Genomic DNA, 20,096 nt, shown 5'->3' with positions numbered 1-20,096 from the left:
TTCCTGTCCTGACTTTGTTCCCTGTGGCCTGGAAATGTCAACCAAATACACCATTTCCCTCCCAAGTTGTTTATGGTGGTTTATCAGAGCAGCAGGAATACAAACTTGTACTAGGAGTGGTGTTGGTTTCATTATGAAACTTACCAGATGTTTTTTTATGCTTTTGGACTATTTTTGTTAGAGGATTGAAGGGGTTTGGGCACTTTAAACCAAAAAAAAAAACAAATACAAAAAAACAAAAAAAAAAACCCCCAAAACATTGTGTACTCAGAGCTTAATGGGCTGTTTTACTGGGAGCTTAGAAGATAGAGACATGCGGACAGTAGACGTTTCAGTGGTGAAGTTTGAGAAGGAAGCAAAGACTGTTGAGGCCATTTGTGTTATATTTGGGATTAAGAACCTGTGATTGTTGGTCAGCTGAGGCTGAAGAGTCAGCCATGATTAACAAGCGAACAGCATCACTAAGGTGAAACTGGGTTTCAACTAAGACAGTGGGTGTGAATCAGCTGGGGCTAAAGAATCAGTTGTGGGTAGTAAGAGACGAGCACATTCAGGGTAAAATCTTCGGGGAAGTATTTTCTCACAGTCAGAACACAAAAGCTACGAATCAGAGGAGCCATGTTAGCATCCCAAGCCGGCAGTTGAACTTGTCAGTGTGTAACTGGCACTGATGTGGTTCCAGTGTGAAGGCATGAATGGGCCCTGGCGAGCAGTGGAGGCTTGGTGCCTTGTGGCAGGTTTGGAGTTACCCCAGAAAAGTTCTGAGAGGCCATTGGTGAAGCCTCAGAGGTGTGAAGTGGAGCCTGTCTAAGTCGAGGCGTGTGCTTTGCAGATAACAGGCCTGAACTGAGCTTGGTTTTCCAAGCCCTTTGAAGCCCAGAAGATGGAGTCTCCGATGTCAGCCATTGAGCTACACTGGGGCCCTTAGTCTTGCTTACGTGTGATTGCCCTTGTGCACTGTTCTTCCTTTTTGGAGTAAGTTCTTAAATTGTCTTTAATTTTATGAGAGCCCACAGAAAAGAGACCTTGAACTTTTAAAGCATTTAGCATTTATTTTAAGCACTAGAGGACTTTTAAAGTTGTACTGTATTTTATCTTAGGCTATTAACGTGAGATCTTGGAGACAAATACGAGGATGTGGTTTCTACTAGACTCTTAAACCTTTTTGAGTAAACTGGTCTATGAGCTTGACAGTGATTGATGAAAAGGATGAGACTAGTGGTAATTCATTCTACTGCTACTGCCAAATGAAGAAGGCTTCTTGTGTTTGTTCAATGCATGATTTATTTTTAAATTTAATGTGTGTGTTTTAAAAGGTAAATCATCAGATCTACTCCCATCCTCCATGCATTTCCCCTCTGAGTTATCCCACCAATATTCCCTTCCAACTTCATGTGGTTCTTATAAACTGAGTGTCCTCAGTGCTGCCAGTATGTGCATGGGTATAGGACCATTTTGAATAGCCTCTCTGGGGCCACATCTCTTAAGGAAACTGACTCAGCATTTCCTAGAAACTAGCAATTGCTATTAGCTCCTCGGCTAAGGGAGATAATGATGGCTTACCGACCACCTTCCCATTCCACGCTGGGAGTTTGTCTGGCTTATGCGGGTTTTATGTGTGTTATTGCAACGGCTGTGAATTCATGTGTGCAATAAAGCTGTCCTGTACAGAAAATATGGTCTCATTGCAGAACTCTATTGTAGCTAGCTCTTAAAATCTTTCTAGTCGTCTTCCACGGCGATTTCTGAGCTTTGAGAGGAGGGCGTGTGATATAGAGGTACCATTTAGAGCAGAACACACCAGTCTCTTCCTTGCATGTTGACTTCTTGTAGATCTCTTCATTAATCACCATCTATTGCAAAAAAAGGAGTTTCTTTGATGAGGGTCGAGAGATGCACTAATCTATGGATATAAAGATAAGAACATAGGAGGCAGTTTATTACCATGTTGATTTAGCAAACATTAGTAAGTTCTCCCAAGTACTATGGTCTACCCAGCTACAGTTTTTTGGCTCAGTTAATAGTACCAAGCATGGATTTCGGCTTACTGAGCCAACCTTCAATGCAATTGGCAAGTGGTCAGTTAATCCTAGAATATACAAAAGCATGACCTTCTTAAACACAAAATTGGAAGGCAATTTGGCTTTCAGAGTCAATTTTATGTCATAGCCTAATAACCTGATCTTAGAAATTCCAGTTGTATCTATATTTTGGCTAATATATAACAAATCCTAATATATCTATATCTATATCTGTATATATCTCACATATGCAACATATATATAATAGAAAGTAATCTCTATTTTATGTGAGGTTTTTAAAAAAGATTTATTTACTATGTATTACAATATTCTGCCTACATTTATACTGCATGCCAAGAAGGGGCATCAGATCTCATGATTCAGATCAGATGGTGGCAGCTTTGATCTCAACACACTGTGGAGGTAGAGACAGGCAGATCCCTTGAGTTCCAGGACAGCCAGGACTACACAGAAAAACCTTATCTCAAAAAAAGGAGGCAGGGACTAGAGAGATGGCTCAGAGGTTAAGAGCACTGGCTGCTCTTCCAGAGGTCCTGAGTTCAAATTCTGGCAAACACATGGTGGCTCACAACCATCTGTAAATGAGATCTGATGCCCTCTTCTGGCATGCAGGTATAAATGTAGGCAGAATGCTGTATACATAGTAAATAAATAAATCTTTTTTAAAAGCTCACATAAAATAGAGATTACTTTTTTAAAAATGCAGAGACCATGTGAAGAGAAAACTAAAGACGTTTATAGACCTATTTTTAAGAATGTTATAGGGTTCCTTAACAGATTTAATTAAATAAGGATTGGCACATTGACCTTTTGGAGCTGGGAAAGTATTCTGGTTTAGAAGAAAGTACTCGCTAGTGTATTAATATGTAAATATTTTTAAGACATGCCTATTCTTAACCAGGTTGTGAATTAAACACTTTGCAGATAGTTGAGTGATTGCCAATGGCAGGAGGATTCCAAAAGGCAAGAAAATTTGTGAAAATAATGGTTATTTCCACTATGGTGATCATGGTGTGTATACATGTGTCAAGACTTACTAAAATGTACACTGACAACATTTGTTCACTTTATGTTATAAAATGGATATTATACATCAACCATGTCTCTATCAAACAGTCTTTACATTTTTGTGGTCCTGGGGATGGAACCCAGGGCCGCCTGCATGCTAGACAAGCTTTCTTTCTACCACTGTGCCTCATTCCCAACCCAAATCAATCAAGCCGTTTTCTAAAAATCACCTGCACAACCTGTGATATGGCCAGTAGCACAGTTGCTATGTGACCCTTTGTTTCTAAGAATTGTACTGCAGTCTCCCAGGCTTCCGTCATGACTCATACAACCTTCAATTCTGGCATTAGATGCTAGTGAGGACACATAGGGTGCTTCATTGGAGGTGGAAAGGGGACTGTTGTATTAGTTTGTCGTGACCCTGTCCTAGGCACGTGTATGTCTGCAGTTGTCAATTGCTTCTTGGTAACCGTTCTATGAGAGGTTGCTTGTCTAACATGTATGAGGTTCTGGGTTCCATTTCTAGCACAACTGAATGAAAAAACAAATAGTAAATAGTATGCAAGGCAAAAGGGGGAAGTGATTCTCGTCTACTTCTAACCTACTTTCTAGAGAAAATATTGCTAACAATTTGATGTATGTAACTTTAAATTTTATGTATGTGTGTTTGTAGGCATACATACATGTTTACATTATTCTATGAGTTTATTATATTTCATTTTTGAAAATATTAATTATTCTGCAACATTTTTCTGAAACTATCATGGGTACTCCATCTTATCAGCAAATACACCTCCCTCTCTTCCCTTCCTCCTTCTTTCCTCCTTTTCTTATTCCGTCTTCCTCTGTTCTCTTTCTCTCCCCCCCTTGTTATTTTTCTTTAGTTTTTATTTAAAAATCCTTTCACGCAATACATTTTGATTATATTTCCCTACCCCTACTCCTTCCAGAGATCCTCCCCTTGTCCCTAACCACTCAACTTTATGATCTCTTTCTCCCTCCTCCTCTCCATCTCTCTGTCTCGTTCAGTCTCTCTGTCTCTGTCTGTCTCTACGTGTGTTTGTTTCTCTGCCCCCCTGTTTCTCTTTGCGTGTGTCTGTCTCTTTCTCTGCTCCCCCCAGTCATGTCTGAGGCGCCCTTCAACAACAGGTGCCACAGTGGAATTGATTGTCTGTAACTCCGCGCCAGGTGTTACACTAATTTCCCATGGCATTGCTGTAGCACTGAAACTCTGATAGATGCAAAAATCCAATTACTTGATATGCACTAGGCCCTTGACAGATTTTTAAATAAGAATTGAAAATTAGCTTTCTATTCCCGGAAAGTAATTGAAAATCCATGTGCATTTAATTTTAGGATCTAAAGTCTATGACTAGCTAAGGGGTAAGAACAACTGGTTTTGTTATTGCTGTCTTAGGGAAATTGGAATTTGAGAATCTGAGTCGTGATGCTTTGAAAGGGAGCATTTAAAAAGTTAAAAATTTTAATTGGCACATAATTTTAAAGCTAAACGTACAATTATATGTATTCAAGGGACATAATTTGACAACAGATGTATGCAATGTGTAATGCTCAAATTAGAGTATGATATGTCTGTCTCCTCAGACATGCATCATTTCTGAGGTGGAGAATATTTAAAACCTGGCCTACTGGGTAGTTTGAAATATACAATTAATTTTTCTTCTCTCTAGTTGCCCTGCTGTTCTGTATGCACACTAGTCAGCTGTACTGTATGTACACTAACCATCTTCTCTTCAGCCTCTCATCCTCTATTCTTCTCAGCCTGTGGTACTACCAGGCCTCTCTCTGTTTCTATGAAAGCGAGTATTTTAGCTTCCTTGTATTCCTGGCTTATTTCAGTTAACATAATATTCCCTAGCTCATCCTAGTTGTGGAAATGACAGGACTTCATTCTTTTTAGAGCGTGATAATATTCCATCGTGCTTATATACTGAATATTCTGTATCCATCCTCTATTCTATGAGCACCCAAGTTAATTCCATACCTTGACCGTTGTGAATAATGCTGCAGTAAGCATGAGAGTGCTGACGTCTTCTTGACATACTGACTTCATTTCTTTGGACATATGCCCAACTAGTTAGGAGACATCTGCGCCACATTCTTCCTCTCGTTCTATTTTGAGTGTTTTGAGGAGTCAGAATATATATATTCTACTATATATACAGTAATATCCAAGCACCGTTTATTGAAGAGATTTTCCCCAATGTATTTTTGGTGCCTTTTTAAAAAAATCAGTTATTTCTGGGTTCTTCATTCTGTTGTATTGGTCAATGTGTCTGTCTTTATGCTAGTAACATGCTGTTTTGGCTACAGTAGTTTTATACAACATGTTTTGAAATCAGGTATTATTATGTCTCCAGCTTTGTTATATTGGATTTTGCTCGTTACTTTGGCAGGATCTTTGCAGTTCTTCCATACAAGTGTTAAGAGTGTTCCCTCTTGTTTCTGCGAAGAATGTTGTTGCTATTTTGATGGATGCTGCATTAAATCTATAGATGATGTTGGACAGTATAGCTATGTCAAGAATATGAATTCTTCCAGTCCAGGAGCATTCCGGGCTGTCGTTCCCCTCCCCCCTCTGTGTGTACTTATGTATGTTTCAATTTCTTTCACCAGTCTTTTATAGATTTGATTGTAGAGTTCTTTAACCTTTATGGTTAAATTAATGTCTAGGTGTCTTTATAGGTGTTGCAAATGATCTTGGTTTCTTTTTCCATTTGTTCATTGTTGTATAGGAATATAAGTCAGATGTGTTAGTATATCCCTTTAATCCCAGCACTCAGGAGGCAGGGACAGGTGACTCTCTGTGAGTTCAAGTAGTTCAAGGCCAGTATGGTCTACATAATGAATTCCAGGCCAGCCTGGTGGGTACAGTGAGCCCCTCTCTCAAGAATAAAGAAGATCAATATTTTTAATTTCGTGTGTATGAGTGTTTTGCATATATGTATGTCTGTGCACCACATGCATGCCCAGTGTTAGTGGAGACCAGAAATGGCATGAGATCTCCTGTTACTGGAGTTGCAGATGGTTGTGAGCTGCTATGTGGCTACTGAGAACCAACCCCCCTGGGCCTCTAAAAGAGCAGCAAGTGTTCTGAGTTCCTGAGCCATCTCTTTAGCCCTCAGTACTAACTTTTATATATTGATTTTGTATTCTGTAACTTGTCTATCAGTTCTAACATATTTTGGTACAGTCTTTAGGCTTCTCTGTAGATCAGATAATGTTATGTGCAATAGGGTGATTTGACTTCCTCCCTTCCCACTGGATTTTTATCTCCTTTCTCTTTCTTAATTGCCTTAGCTGAGATTTTCAGAGGTCATTAAAAAAAATGACTGACAGTGCTGGAGAAATGGCTCCAATTAAAAGGACTGCCTGCTCTTCCAGAATACCCACGTTTGATTCTCAGGACCACATGATGGCTCACAACTGTGTGTAACTCTGGTTGCAGGGGATCTCACTCTATCTTCTGGGATTCATGGGTACTGCCCACACACGGTGCAACACATATACATGTGGGCAAAATACCCATACACATAAATCAATAAAATAAAAATTTGTAATATTGACAATCAGGTCTTAGGAAAATCGGTTATCTTTTATAGTAATTCATTTTTTTCCTCCAAAGCATTCTTGATTCGAGATCATTTTGATGATTTCTGAATATCAAAGCTAAGCGCTAGGGTGTAGTTCAGAGGTAAAGTACTAGTCTTACATGTGCAAAGGCTTTGGTTTATTTCCTGACATCACAAAAAAAAATTGTACTAAAAGAATTTAGAAATTAATTTCCATTAACCTATTTAAAAGAATGTAGCCTAGACTTTTAAATTAATCTTGGGGAGGCACTATTTAAGATTATTTTTCCATCAGTATAATTTGGGGGAGATATCTGTTAAGATCTTTTGTCCTTTTTTCTGTCGTTGTTGGAATCAAATTTAGGGCCATGCACATGATAGGAAAATGTTCTATCACTTAGCTATATTCCCAAACCTGTTCGGCTGCCTCATGTAAAAGTAATTATTATTGACCTGTGATAATTGTTATCTCAGAGGCTTACTGCCTCTGTCTGCTAACCTAGGCCTAGTCCTGGAAAGCTTCTAGCCTTCATCCAATCTAATCTAGGCCTACAATGTTTTCAGCCTCTGTGACGTACTGTTAAATAAGCTCTTACTTAGCTTTCTGAGCTCTGGGTGGCTGGCTCCAAACTGCTCTCCAAACGGATTCAAACTTGCTTCTCTTGGCTTTTCCTGAGTTGCTCTGCTTGGCCTCACACTCATTTTTTGGCAATGTGTTCTAATCTTCTGTCTCCTTCCCGTTCTCTGGCTCCTTCTGTCGTCACCTGTGTCTAGTTTGATTTCTCTTCACCCGGTCTCTGTAAAACTATCCCAGGAAAACCGCTTGCTCTCCGTCTCTCTGCATTGCCTCTGAAGTAGCTTCTCTTTCCTTTCTCTTCTTGTGAGAGTTGGGCATAACCTATTCCGTCAAATTTTTCTGATTTCGTCACTTTGATGCTCAATTAGACATCACTTTCAAACATGGATGCTTCCTTCTATAAACTTTACCTTTACTGTTTGGGATTAACGTTGTGTACTAAGGGCATATCTGTATTCCAGCCAGAAGGATTAAATGTGTGCTAATGGCTAAGATGCACCACATTAGAAACAGGTTTTATCCAATAAATAATACAATCTCGGGGGTCACAAAGTGATCAAATATCCTGCAACAGGCTCATTTAAAAATTGTTACTAGTTATGTGCGGGCACGTGTGGTGATATGTATGAAGGGGTCTAGTTGCTTGTGTAGGCCAGAGGAGGGTGTAATATCACCAGGAGGTGGAGTTACAGGCCATTTTGAGTCAACTGAACTTTGGTCCTCTGCAAGAGCAGTACATGTCCTTAATAGCTGAACCATCTCTCCAGCCCATTTTGGCCCATATTTAGATTAGATATCTATTGTTCCAGCATTAGTCATTGAAAAGATTACCTTGGCTAACTTCTTCATAGTTTATGTGAATCTATTTGAGTTTTCTATCCTGTTCCATAAATCTACTTGTCTTTTCTTTGATTTGTACCATCTTAACAACTATGGTGTTATATTGCTTTTGAAGTCTAACATTTCCACCCAATACTAAGTTGATTATTTTAGGTATTTGTTTTTGCCTAAACTTTAGACAGACTCACTCTCTCTCTCTCTCTCTCTCTCTCTCTCTCTCTCTCTCTCTCTCTCTCTCTCTTTTGAGGCAGGGTCTCATATAGTCCTAGCTAGCCTAGAACTCTCTGTGTAAACTAGGCTGCCTTGAACTCATAGAGTTCTGCCTGCTTTTGCCTCCAGAAAGCTTGGATTAAAGGTGTGGACCACCATGTACTGGCCTTAGAATTTATATTTCATCCAGAAAATAACTTGTCAAGAATTCTATTGGGATTCTGTTTAACATACAGATCTAGTTAGGAAGAATTGACTTACTGCACATGCTTAGTTCTTTGATATTTTTCATCACAGTTTTTTTTTCTTTTCTTTTTTTTCAGAGTTGGGGGCTGAACCCAGGCCTTGCGCTTGCTAGGCAAGCGCTCTACCACTGAGCCAAATCTCCAACCCTTCATCACAGTTTTATAGTTTCTTTTGTATAGATCTTATGCATATTTTTGTTAGATTTCTGCTTAATCATTTCATGGATTTGGTGCTAATGTAAATGCATTCTGGGTTTTGTTGTTGGAGGAAAGGGGAAGTTTAGATAGGGTCCCATTTTGTAGTTCAGGATAATCTGGAACTATTTAGGTCAAGATGAAGTCAAAGTCAGAACAATCCAGGTGCCTCTGTTTCTTGAGTGCTGGGATTGCAGGCAGGAGCCACCATACTTGGATTGGCATTATGCTTCAAGTACCGAATTCAACTGCGTTGTTGGCATATAGGCTCTCCCTTGGCTGTTTTGTTTAACCTTGTATCCTATAACCCTACTATAATTGTTTATTAGTTTCAAGAGCTATAAGGTACTATGTTAATTCTACTCTTAGTATATTTTCCCTCCATCAGTTGGATCTAAGACTAGCAATGGTAACACCATTTCACAGTTCCAATCTGTGTTTTGCTCCATCTGTATTAAACTTTTCTCTTTTGTCCTCTAAGGTGGTGTGAGGACACCATGACAGTCACAGTGGTTTATGATAACTCTGAGGCAACAGAGCTCTGTGCTGCTCAGCACCTCTACCTCAAGCCTATAGCAAAATTAATGATCAACGTGTTGCTCCCAGAATGTATAGAACCCGTGAGGCCCTTCTCTAACTGGGAAGTTCTTGACCAACTGAAAAGTCTGATTTGCCCTGACCAGTTCACCACAGTGCGACTCTCCAAGAGTACAAAAGACTTCATCCGGTTTGAGGGTGAGGCAGAAACACGAAGTTTGGTTCAGATCCTGAAAGCGAAGTTACATGGGAAGATCATCAAGCTCAATGGCTTGAAAACTGACTTAAAAGTCATAGCCACAGATGCCCAGGGAGAGTGGGAACACTTTCCAAAAGGGAAAGAGGCCTCAGTGATTGAGGGAGCTGAAGAACAAGACCATGATAAGAGCCCTGATTCAATCTATTTTGAAGGCTTGCCCTGTAAGTGGTTTGCACCTAAAGGCTCCAGCGGAGAGAAGCCCTGTGAAGAGATCCTTCGAGTAGTCTTTGAGAGTTTTGGGAAGATCAAGAATGTGGATATCCCCATGCTTGACCCTTACAGAGAAGTGATGACAGGTGGGAGCTTTGGGGTTTTTTAACTTTTGGCTTGCAAACATTTGAAGCCTTTATACAATACCAGGAGTCAACTGACTTCATAAAAGCCATGGAATCCCTTCGAGGAATGAAGCTGATGCTTAAAGGAGATGATGGCAAAGCTCTGGCATGTAATATTAAGGTAAGAAGGATCCGGACTTCAGTTTCACTATTCTACTGATCCTGGGCCCGTGTTGGAAAGAAGCATCTAAATTAAATGTCTTTAGGGTCCACTAGGCTCTGATCAGTCGGTGATGCAGAGATGCATGCTATCATTTATACATGTATGTGTAGGAAGAAACACAGTCTTAATGTGAACACCCAAGCTTCTGAACCCAGGTAGCCCACCCGCTGTGATTTTAAAGCGGTGATTCGTACCATCTGGGGCTCTGCCCAAGCTTTAAGAGGTCAGTAAAGGATTCTTCGTGCCTCCTGTGGAACTATTACCTATGCTTGTTGTACTTGACAAGTTGCTGGGATAGGGAGTCATGAAGTCTGAAATCACAAGGAGAGCACTTCTCTCCCTCATTGCCTTGAATCAAAATCCCAAAGGCCCGTGACCTTTGCTTTCAGATCCAGCCTGTCTATGTAGGCATGCTACTTCACTGATGTCTGAGATTGCTTTGGTCATCTTTCTGTTTTCTTTACACTCATCAAGATTTGTTTCAAGGCCTGGAAGCATTTAGACTTATCAAAATGGAACTATTGTAATTTTTCTATAATATATAAGCACGATATAAAAACTTTGGAAAATGCACACGATTAGCTAATACCTAAATAATATACTTTTTTTCAAAAAGAGCAATGGCTATTTAGCAAAAGATAAGGTGCCAATAAAATATCAAAACACTGGAGCTGGAGACACATCTTCTCAGCATCTTGCAGAGGAACGAGGATCAAGGAGCAAGGAGCAAGGATCAAGGTTTGGTTCCCAGCACCCACATAGTGGCTCACAAACCTGTGTAATGCAGTTCCAGGGTATCTGAAGTTCTCTGTTGGCCTCCGTGGTTACCAGGCATGCAGGTGGAATATGAACATACATGCAAACCAAATGTTCATACACATAAACTAAACTAACATTACAGAAGTGCCACATGCTAAAGGAAAATATAGTTACTAAGAAATAGAAAGCTGCTCCCTTTGTCACACAAAGCCACTCATAATTGAGCCTTCTTCTACGTATGGGATTTATAACATTAAATATATGCTCAGTTAGGAATGACAGTGAATGTCTTTTACGCCAGGGCTTATGATACGGAAGCAGGAGGATCAGGAATTCAAGAACAGTTTGGACTCTCTGAGACTCAAGTCTCCAAGAAAATAGTAGTTGGTGCAGTGGATGTAACTGAGCTGGTGGCCTGCGTGCCTGCCATCCTCGAAGCCCTAGGTTCTGTGGAGAAATTCGGTGGATTGTTATACTTTTTAGTGTCTGAACGTTGGATAATGCAGTTTGCACATATACAAACTAGTCTGATTGTAGTCTATTTGTGCATGTATTATATATATAAATCCACTCAAATTTCTCCTTTACTCCATTCCTTCTCTGACAGTTTTAATGTTCTCCTATAGGCTTTGTAAGTGCTTATGTTCACAGTAATTATAATTAATTCCTACACCTCAGAAATGATTTACAATGAGAAATCTTTAGAAATTACCTTCTATATACTTCACTCTCCACCAGAAAATCTGTTCGTGAAATGAACAAGAATATAGGGAACTATCTGACAGACCCAGAGAAATCTGTAATTGAAGTTCCTTAACATGACAAGATTTTTACTTTCGGCTTATACAAACCAAAGGACCCAATTGACAAAAGTTATACTTAGTAGGAGGAAAAATACAAGGTATTTGACTAAAACTCTATATCTCAAATACAAAAAGCCCCTCTAGTCTAGCATTAAATTATACTGGACATATACAGCCAGCATAGCCTAGGGTTGCTCTGAAACATATGATCATATATTTTTAAAAAATCTTCTAATTGTTTCATATTTTAATTAGTTATTAGTATGGTTAGGGGAGAATAAGTACTTCGTGTTAAGACACTGGCATACAAATGGATGGGTATTTCGTTTATTTACCTTTAGTTTTAATTAATTTATTTTATTTTGAGATGGGGTGGTCCAAAACTCACTCTGTTGTAGCTTCAGTCTAGCCTCAAGCTTATGATCCTCCTGCCTCATTCTCCTGAATGCTAGGTTTTCAGGCAGGTGTCATTTAAATCCTGCAGAACCCTAAGAGCACAACACAGGTGCACACTTAGTCACGATTCCTATTGTGATGGAATAGAACAGTATAGATGCAGTCTCTTAAATGTACAATTTCAGGCCATTGCTAATGGGAAAACCTGACAGCCCTTTCAAGGTAGAAAGAACCAAAGGAAGAAGAGTATTGAAGAAAAAGAATAGCTACTGTTTTGAAAAGGAGAATGATGTATTATAAAACACAAACACACACAAAAGCCCCCCGAGATCTGTGGGACAGAAAAACACCATCTTTAACAAACAAACAAAAAACCCCTGATAGGCAGAGGGAATCTAGGCCACTTGGAATTAAGGACACAACACACAGATACAGAGACAGCACAATAAACTGTCCTCACATGGGAAAGCCGTCAAACAAAATTCATAAAAGTCCTCATGCCTGCAACAATATACTAATGCACAAGATAGCAAAAATGGGTGATTTTCCTCCTTAGGCTTAGAATGAATTATCAAACTTTCAAGCTTGCCTTGCTTAGTAGCTTATGCTATACAAGTAGGCTGGTATTTTACCATAAGATTTTTGGTTTTTGTCTCAAATCACTGACTTGGTTTTTGTATACATCATCTTATTTTCATATATTTATATTTGTAGTGATTCATTTTAACCAACTTACTGCGTTAATAACCTCTTAATTCGAAGTGAATAGTTTACTACTACAGTAGGATGCACCGAACTTACCAACTGGAGCACAGTAGAGTAACTACATCGTATTGTTTAATTCACAGCTATAGAAAAATGTTTGCCTTTAAAAATACAATCAAGATGAGGACTCCATAGTTTATGAACAGCGAGATACTAGGAAACAGTGAATGAAGAAATAAGGTCATTTTCATCCATGGCCATTCATAATTTTGTCTTTAGAAACCTGGAAGAAAATGTTGTGATAAATCTAGTCATTTAGTCGTTTCTTCAATCTCATGAGTTACTGAAATATGTGGTGCTAATGAATCAAAGTTCTTTTCTGGGCCAAGGTAGGCAACAGTGGCCCCATTGAGGATTTCCTCATAAAAGTCCTCTTTGGAGGTATACGTGATATGTGATTCTTTGGACCTTTTTCACATTCTTGCACTATGGGTTCCAGCCTTGTGTTCACCACCATCTTATGGGCATTCCCACTTCCAACACCAGAGAAACCATAATAAGTGCCAATGGACCACATACACTGGAAATTTGTTCTGGAAAAAATTAGCTGTGGCAACACTCAGCTGCTCGGAGCTACAGCCTTGCATCACTTGGCCTAGGCAGAAGTACAGCAGCCTTTAGACATTCAGCAGGCTTCCGGCAGGTTTATGGCAAACCATCGGCTGGGAACAAGGGCCGTGGCCTGATGCATACATCCCATGGAACCAATAAGCTCAGTCCCCTGGACCAGCTGGGGTACTCAAGCAAGAACTCTGCATTTCTGGGTTGGTCGTACACTAGCCTGGCAGCACAGGCATCAGCACATGCTGACCCTAGTAGCTCTCTCTAGGAGGCTTGTCACCCATCGATTATCACCCTGAAGGCCTAACCCAACAATGGAAAAGACAGCTAAATTCTTCTCTAAGCCAGTCTTTGGCATTGGCATGAATTTGCATTTTCAGTTTCTCGTGTGTGTGTGTGTGTGTGTGTGTGTGTGTGTGTGTGTGTGTGTGTGTGCGCGCGTGTGTGCGCGTGTGCGTGTGTGTAGCTACTTGTGTTAAGAGGAACCATGGCTGTGAATTAATTATTTTCATGCATGTTTATTGTTTCCTTTATGCAGCATTGGGGATGCAGCCCAGGATTTTGCTAATGCCAAGCAAGCACTCTACCACTGAGCTTCATCACCAGTCCTCTTGTGTATATTTCAATAAGTAGTTTTCCTGTTTATTTTATTATTCATGGTGCTGAGGATCAAACTAAAGACCTCCTGCATACTGACGAGCTAACAGAGCATCTGCCTCTTTTAGCCTATGAGAATATCTCCTTATCCCACTTACTCATTATATTTCAAGATAATTCATGTAATTTCATCTGCTATCACATTAGGTTAGTTTTCTTGTCTCCTTTCTGCCTACCCATTCCACGGCATGCCTATTATTTTTACCTCTGCTGACTTAAAAAACAACAACTACTACTACTCATCAATCGGGTTGACTTGTATGGCTTACTAGAGGTAATATATTCCTGACCTATGTCCAGACTGCCCTGTGATGCTTCCCATGGTCATATGTAAAGTAAGCTCCTGCACAAAACATGGAAGACATAAAAGTAGGAGGGGACCAAGTTGGGAAGGAGGTGCGGGTTTGTTAGAGTGGGAGTGTAATCAGAGAGGGCAAGGAGGTGACTCTATTCACAATATAGTGAAAACATGTATCAAATTATCAAGAATTAAATAAAAATTAACCAACAAATATTGTGAAACACTTAAGTTTAGTCATATCGAATTAAAATGGTAATTTGATGTTGTATTTCAAAGGTTTTGCCAAAGAACATCCTAGTGCCTACACGTACCATCCAGCCCTGGGCCCATAAGCAGCAGAGCATCGTGGCTGGGATTCGAAGAGGGCATTTCGCATTCATTTGGTTTGGAATCGCGGTGTACCGTTTTAGCTTCCTCCCTCTGGTCTGGGATTCATCTAGCCTTTGACAAGTCTTTCTAATTTGTCTTGGGACAGGTTATGTTTGATACAACCAAACATTTTCAGTGAAGGAGCCATACAGAGGAGGAATCAGGAAAGGCTAAAATTACAGGAGTTGGAGGAAGAGAGGAAAAAAGAGAAGAAGAGGGAAGAAGAAGTAGCTGAAAGGTAAGTGGGCTGATTTTTATCATTGAAGAGGTTTTTCCTTTTGATGTTTGGACTATTTCATTTAGGTAAATAGTGAGATTCAGTAGACAGTATGGAAGGGAGGGGTAGGCTTTGGCACAGATCAAAAACTCTATCAAAGACAGTCTTATACAATGCAGATGACAAAATAGAGAAAATCAAGAAACCAGTGTGCCTGGAAGTGAGAATGAGTAAGAAGGATGGGACCAGCCAGATTAAGAAGTCTGGGGGAGAGGATTCTAAGAGAGAATGAGGAATTTTTTTTTCAGTGCTGGGCTTTGAACCCAGGGCCTTGTACTTGCTAGGCAAGCATCCCATTGGTGGGCTACAGTTATGAGCTGAAAGTTTATAGTGATAATCCTGATCTACTAAATTAGAAACTTTATTAGTTTGCCAATAAAAATTAGTCACCCAATTAAAAATTAAAAAATAACATGGAAAAGCTTTCTGTCTCTAAAATGATCAGGAATCAAAGTAAGAGACTCATGGATTTGTTGGGGCCATCATTTTTCTTATTGGCCAGAATTCTTACTGGGAATTTGGGGTATTCTATTTTCTTCCTTCAGTCTCACCACATTACTTACCAATGTTGGGGCTTCAGCTTAGCTAGCTAGATTATTTGCCTACCTAGACCATTGCCAAACATTTGCCAAGAAAGGACAGATACCAGCGTTATAGGGTTCTGGAAACCCAGTTTTGACCTCCTGGTCCCTTCTCTTTTATGTAAACCACACTATTTAAAAAAAACCATTAAGGACACTCTTCCATATGGCTCTCGTTTTTAGCTGGTCACATGTAGGCAATTTGGCCAGAGCTTCTGCCACTTCAAGGTACTATTCGTTCTGAAGGCTGAACATTCCATTTAGATAATCCTTTGTCCTCTGGCTAACTGCGGATCCAGTTAATAGCCCTTTATTTCTTCCCATGTTTTCATGAGCTGATAACTGAATTTATCTAGTTCCCTTAGCCCCTATATCCTTTCTAGCATTTGTAGTTGTTTGTTTTCTTTATTATAGCCATTCTGACAGAGATGAAATGGAATGAATCGTGGTGGAGTTTAAGATGCACAAAATGTTTTTTATGTGTGTTTTTGACCATGTAGTTTGAGCATGCTTAGTTCCTGTGGAGGCCAAAAAGGATGTTAGGTTCCCTTGAGCTGGAGTTACAGGCAGTTGTGAGCTGCCACGTGGGTGTCGGGAACTGAGCCTGGGTCCTCTGCAAGAGCAGCCAGCACTCGCCACTGCTAAGCCATGTCTTTACGCCATTCTTAGTATAGTTTTGGTTTGCATGATGATAGCTATTAGATATTGTTTCATGTGCTTATTTCCCATCTGTTCGCCTTTTGAGAATTATATATTAATGTATTTGCCCACTTATTAATTGGATAATTTGATTTTTGATAGTTTTGAAAGTTCATATATTTTATGTATTATTAACTCCTTTGGATACATAGTTGGAAAAGCGTTTCTTCCATAGGCTCTCTTTCCATTGAGAATATATCTATATAGATACATACAAACATGTAATCTTAGAGTAAAAAAAAGGGAAAACACAAAGGACAAGCAGTTAAATTTTTAATAAATGAGGAGGCTGGAGAGATGGTTCAGTGGTTAAGTGCACTGGCTGCTCTTCCAGAGGTTCTGGACCCACATGGTAGCTCATAACTGCCAGTAACTCCCAGAGAATATGACTCCCTCTTCTGGCCTTTGAGGGCACCAAGCACACTGAATGAGTGAGTAAATAGCAGGAACCTATTAGAACAGCTTCTTTCTGGCTAGGTGGAGGGGTGTGCTCAGTTAAAGTTGAAGTCTCCTGTCTTCATACTGTTCAAACAGGGGCTGAGCCCAGACCTGTCAAGGCTCAGTTGTTCAGTGGATCTACAGTCACTATAGGGGTGTCCATTTTTGTTGTTGTTTTTGTTTTTGTTTTTGTTTTTGTTTTTTGTATATCGGGAGCCATCTCTGTCCACTTTGCAGCTTGTGTACTGGGTAGATTCTCATTTGCTCTAGAAACTTCGATTTGTATACCCCATAGGGGCTAATATCCAAGCCAAGGAGTGTCTTCTGAGTGTGTAGCCCAGTGGGGAAGCAAACAGAGAACTGAGATCCCTACTAAAGTATGTATGGGTCTCAGTGCTTTCAAATCATGTCCATCCTTCCTATAAAAGGAAGGATGCTGTGGAAATGTGAGAGAGGCCTGTTAGACCTGAGCTTCACAGTTCTCAGTCCTGCTGACCAAAACCCATGGCAGAGAGGTAGCCACCCACTAACCCAGGCCTTGAGTTTCCAGTTACCTGTAGGTGATAGTCTACTACCCCTTGCCACAAAGAATGGGGCCCACCTATCACAATGTTCTTTCCAGTCAGAGCCTATGTGCTGCCTGAACTTCTCAGCATGGCATGTCCAGTCTCAAATGATAGGCTTCCACTCAAGGAGACACCTGATTATATATAGCCTTCCAAATTATGAAGCAGGGCAATATGGATTTTGTCTTTACTATATATCTGGCATGCAGGAGCAATCACTGTCACACCAAATCCTCCCTTTGGACTTAAGGCTTGTGAGAACTGTGGCATCCTTCTGTGACTGTGGTGACTGTCCTGTTTTACCAGGGCACACTGTGTCTGAGACTCTGGGTTCCCCTCCCCTGCCAGGGAACTGGGTGAACTGGTTTCATGGCCTGTTTGTTTTTCTGAGCTTTTCAGCTGTCTTAGAATTAGTTTTGTGATTTCAGACTATAGCCCTTTTCCTGCTTTCACAATAGGAACTGCTGCTCATTTTCTTGCCTGTTCTTCAGGACATCATATAAAATTACCAGAACTCTCTCTCTTTCCCTTCTTTCTGTCCTTCCTTCCGTGTCTATAAGGTATCCCTTATAGATTTGTATTTTACACACAAAATTGTGTCTTTTCCCTTGACTAATTTTTTATTTTAGGGGACATGTGTTTTATTTCTTTTGTATGTATGTATGTATGTGCGCGCGCGCGCGCGTGCGTGTGTGTGTGTGTGTGTGTGTGTGTGTGTCTGTTTGTTTGTATGTGAGTGTGAGTCTGTGTGTGTAGGCCAGAGGATCTCAGTTGTTATTCTTCTGATGCTGTCCACCTGTTTTGTTTTTGTTTTTGAGAAAGAATCTTTCACTGGCTTGTAACTAGACTATCTAGTCAGTATGTCCCAGGGATCCTGTCTCTGCCTCCCCAGCACTGGGATTAAAGGAATACACACCATGCTTATACACACCATGCTTAGTCAGGTCTTTGTATGTACAAGACAGTCGCATTACTGATGGAGCCACCACCCCACCCCCCCGTTGTTTTTTGTTTGTTTGTTTGTTTGTTTTTTGCCATGAGTTGTCAATTCCAGGTCCTGAGGGTATCAGACATAGGTTTCTGGAAGCCTAAATGATTATTAGTTCTTCGGGGTGGGGAATGGGTGTGAGACCAAATGGCTAATAATTATTGCTTGAATGAATGATGAATCTTAATTGTTGTTCAGAAAAAGAAAAGATGAATTAAGGAAAGCCCAAGAAAAGAGAAAGAAGGCCAGGGACAGGAGGCGAGCTCTGAAGGAAAGAGAGAGACACCGTCAAAGAAGGGAAAAAGTGAAAGCCAAGTCTGAGGCTCGCCAAGAGCAGGAGTCTTCCGGAGAGTGGGAGGAGCGGAAGTACTTGCTGGCTCGGAGGCGGGTTGAAGCTCTTCGGTTGCTTCGGGTACTTCTGAAGAAAATTGCAGTAAGGCTGTTTCCTAACTATTCTCTTTAATTTTCGTAGGTACTAGTCTTTCCGAGGCCTAACCTTTGGCTCTAAGTACTGTTCCACCAACAGCGAACTGCGTGGAAGACTCGTGGCTTTCATAGGGGTTTCCTTTAAATCGACTGCTTCTCCCATAACCCCAACCATGCATTTCTAAAACCAGTCTCTAAAGCAGGGCTGTCTTAACTTGGCCCTCACTTCCCGTGTCTAAACTTTAAGTGACTTTAGCTACTTCATCTTCTTGTTTGTGTCCCGAATGGATATGACAGAAAAATGCTAGGGGGACACAAAGGGTGGGTGTGGTAGGGTGTTCTCTCTGTAGCCTTCCAGTAACTTCATTCATCCATCTATCTGTAACAGGTTTGGATGAGAAAAGAGAAGAACCTTGAGCCTTGTCAAACACACATTAGCCTTCTCTTGAACTGTCTGGTAAGGAATTTCCTAACTCACAAATTTGCTTCTTCATAGATTTTTTTTTTATTTCTCTAAGGTGTTTCTATCCTTCTGTGGGCTCCTAGAGATAGCCAGAATCACAGATACCTTAGAATAATAGACAGAGATATTTCTGAAATATTCATTTAAAAGTCTATATGCAGATTTAAATAGGAAGAATGATTGCTGCCACTCTTCTATCAAGTGAATTTTCTGCCTATTTGCCATGGAAAGCTCTTGCTCGTTACTATGGATAGTTAATTATAGATCTTCTGGATAACTGAACTTGGTAAAAGCATAATCAGAAAAAAAAAACTATTTCATACTTCGAATATTGATAGCAAGCCCAGCTAGACTGGACTTTAGTTTACCTTAGTGATGTCTGTGCTGGTTTTGATATGCTTGGCCCAGGGAGTGGCAATATTAGGAGGTGTGTCCTTGTTGGAGTAGGTGTGTCACTGTGGGCATGGACTTAAGATCCTCATTCTACTGCCTGGAAGTCAGTATTCTGCTAGCAGCCTTCAGATGAAGATGTAGAACTCTCAGCTCCTCCTGCACCATGCCTGCCCGGATGCTGCCATGTTCCCACCTTGATGATAATGGACTGAACCTCTGAACCTGTAAGCCAGTCCCAATTAAATATTGTCCTTAAGAGTTACCTTTGTCATGGTGTCTGTTCACAGCAGTAAAACCCTAAGAAGTTGGTAAAGGGGGCTAGGGTATTGTTGTGATAGGCCTGACCATGCTTTTGCTGGGAAGAATGTGGATTTTGATTTGGAAAGCAGTGGAATTCTTTAAGTGGGGCTGAATGGGCTGTCCTAGTAGAACTATGGAAGACTTTGTTGCTGAGAGTGACTTGAACTGTGCAGAGCTGGCCCAAGAGGTTTCAGAGGAGAATTTCAGTATGTGGTCTAGAGACTGCGTTTATAGTATTTTGGTGAAGAATGTGGCTGCTTTTTGTCCTTGTCTTAAGCCTTGAGGCTAAGGTGAAGAGATTTATATTAATTGCATTGGCAAAAGAAGTCTCAAAAAAGCCCAGCAGAGAC

The 20,096-nt window shown here is 40.4% G+C and overlaps 1 protein-coding gene and 1 pseudogene across 1 annotated transcript in view; one reads left to right on the top strand and one right to left on the bottom strand.

Annotated features, from left to right (window-relative positions):
* The window catches only part of LOC116888398 (A-kinase anchor protein 17B), a 55,211-nt gene that overhangs the window by 30,374 nt on the left and 4,741 nt on the right, over positions 1-20,096 (top strand). Inside the window, 6 exon segments of the mRNA XM_032889675.1 lie at positions 9,192-9,813; positions 9,816-9,962; positions 14,722-14,745; positions 14,747-14,853; positions 18,363-18,597; positions 18,979-19,047. Of these exon segments, the coding sequence (XP_032745566.1) occupies positions 9,208-9,813; positions 9,816-9,962; positions 14,722-14,745; positions 14,747-14,853; positions 18,363-18,597; positions 18,979-19,047 (1,188 nt within the window). The 5' untranslated portion in view covers positions 9,192-9,207.
* Positions 12,915-14,615, bottom strand: LOC116888927 (annotated as a pseudogene).

Source organism: Rattus rattus, chromosome X (genome assembly GCF_011064425.1).
Source record: "Rattus rattus isolate New Zealand chromosome X, Rrattus_CSIRO_v1, whole genome shotgun sequence".
Lineage (NCBI taxonomy): Eukaryota > Metazoa > Chordata > Mammalia > Rodentia > Muridae > Rattus > Rattus rattus.
The sequence above is the reverse complement of the archived record's forward strand: the minus strand, read 5'-3'. Positions and strand labels throughout refer to the sequence as shown.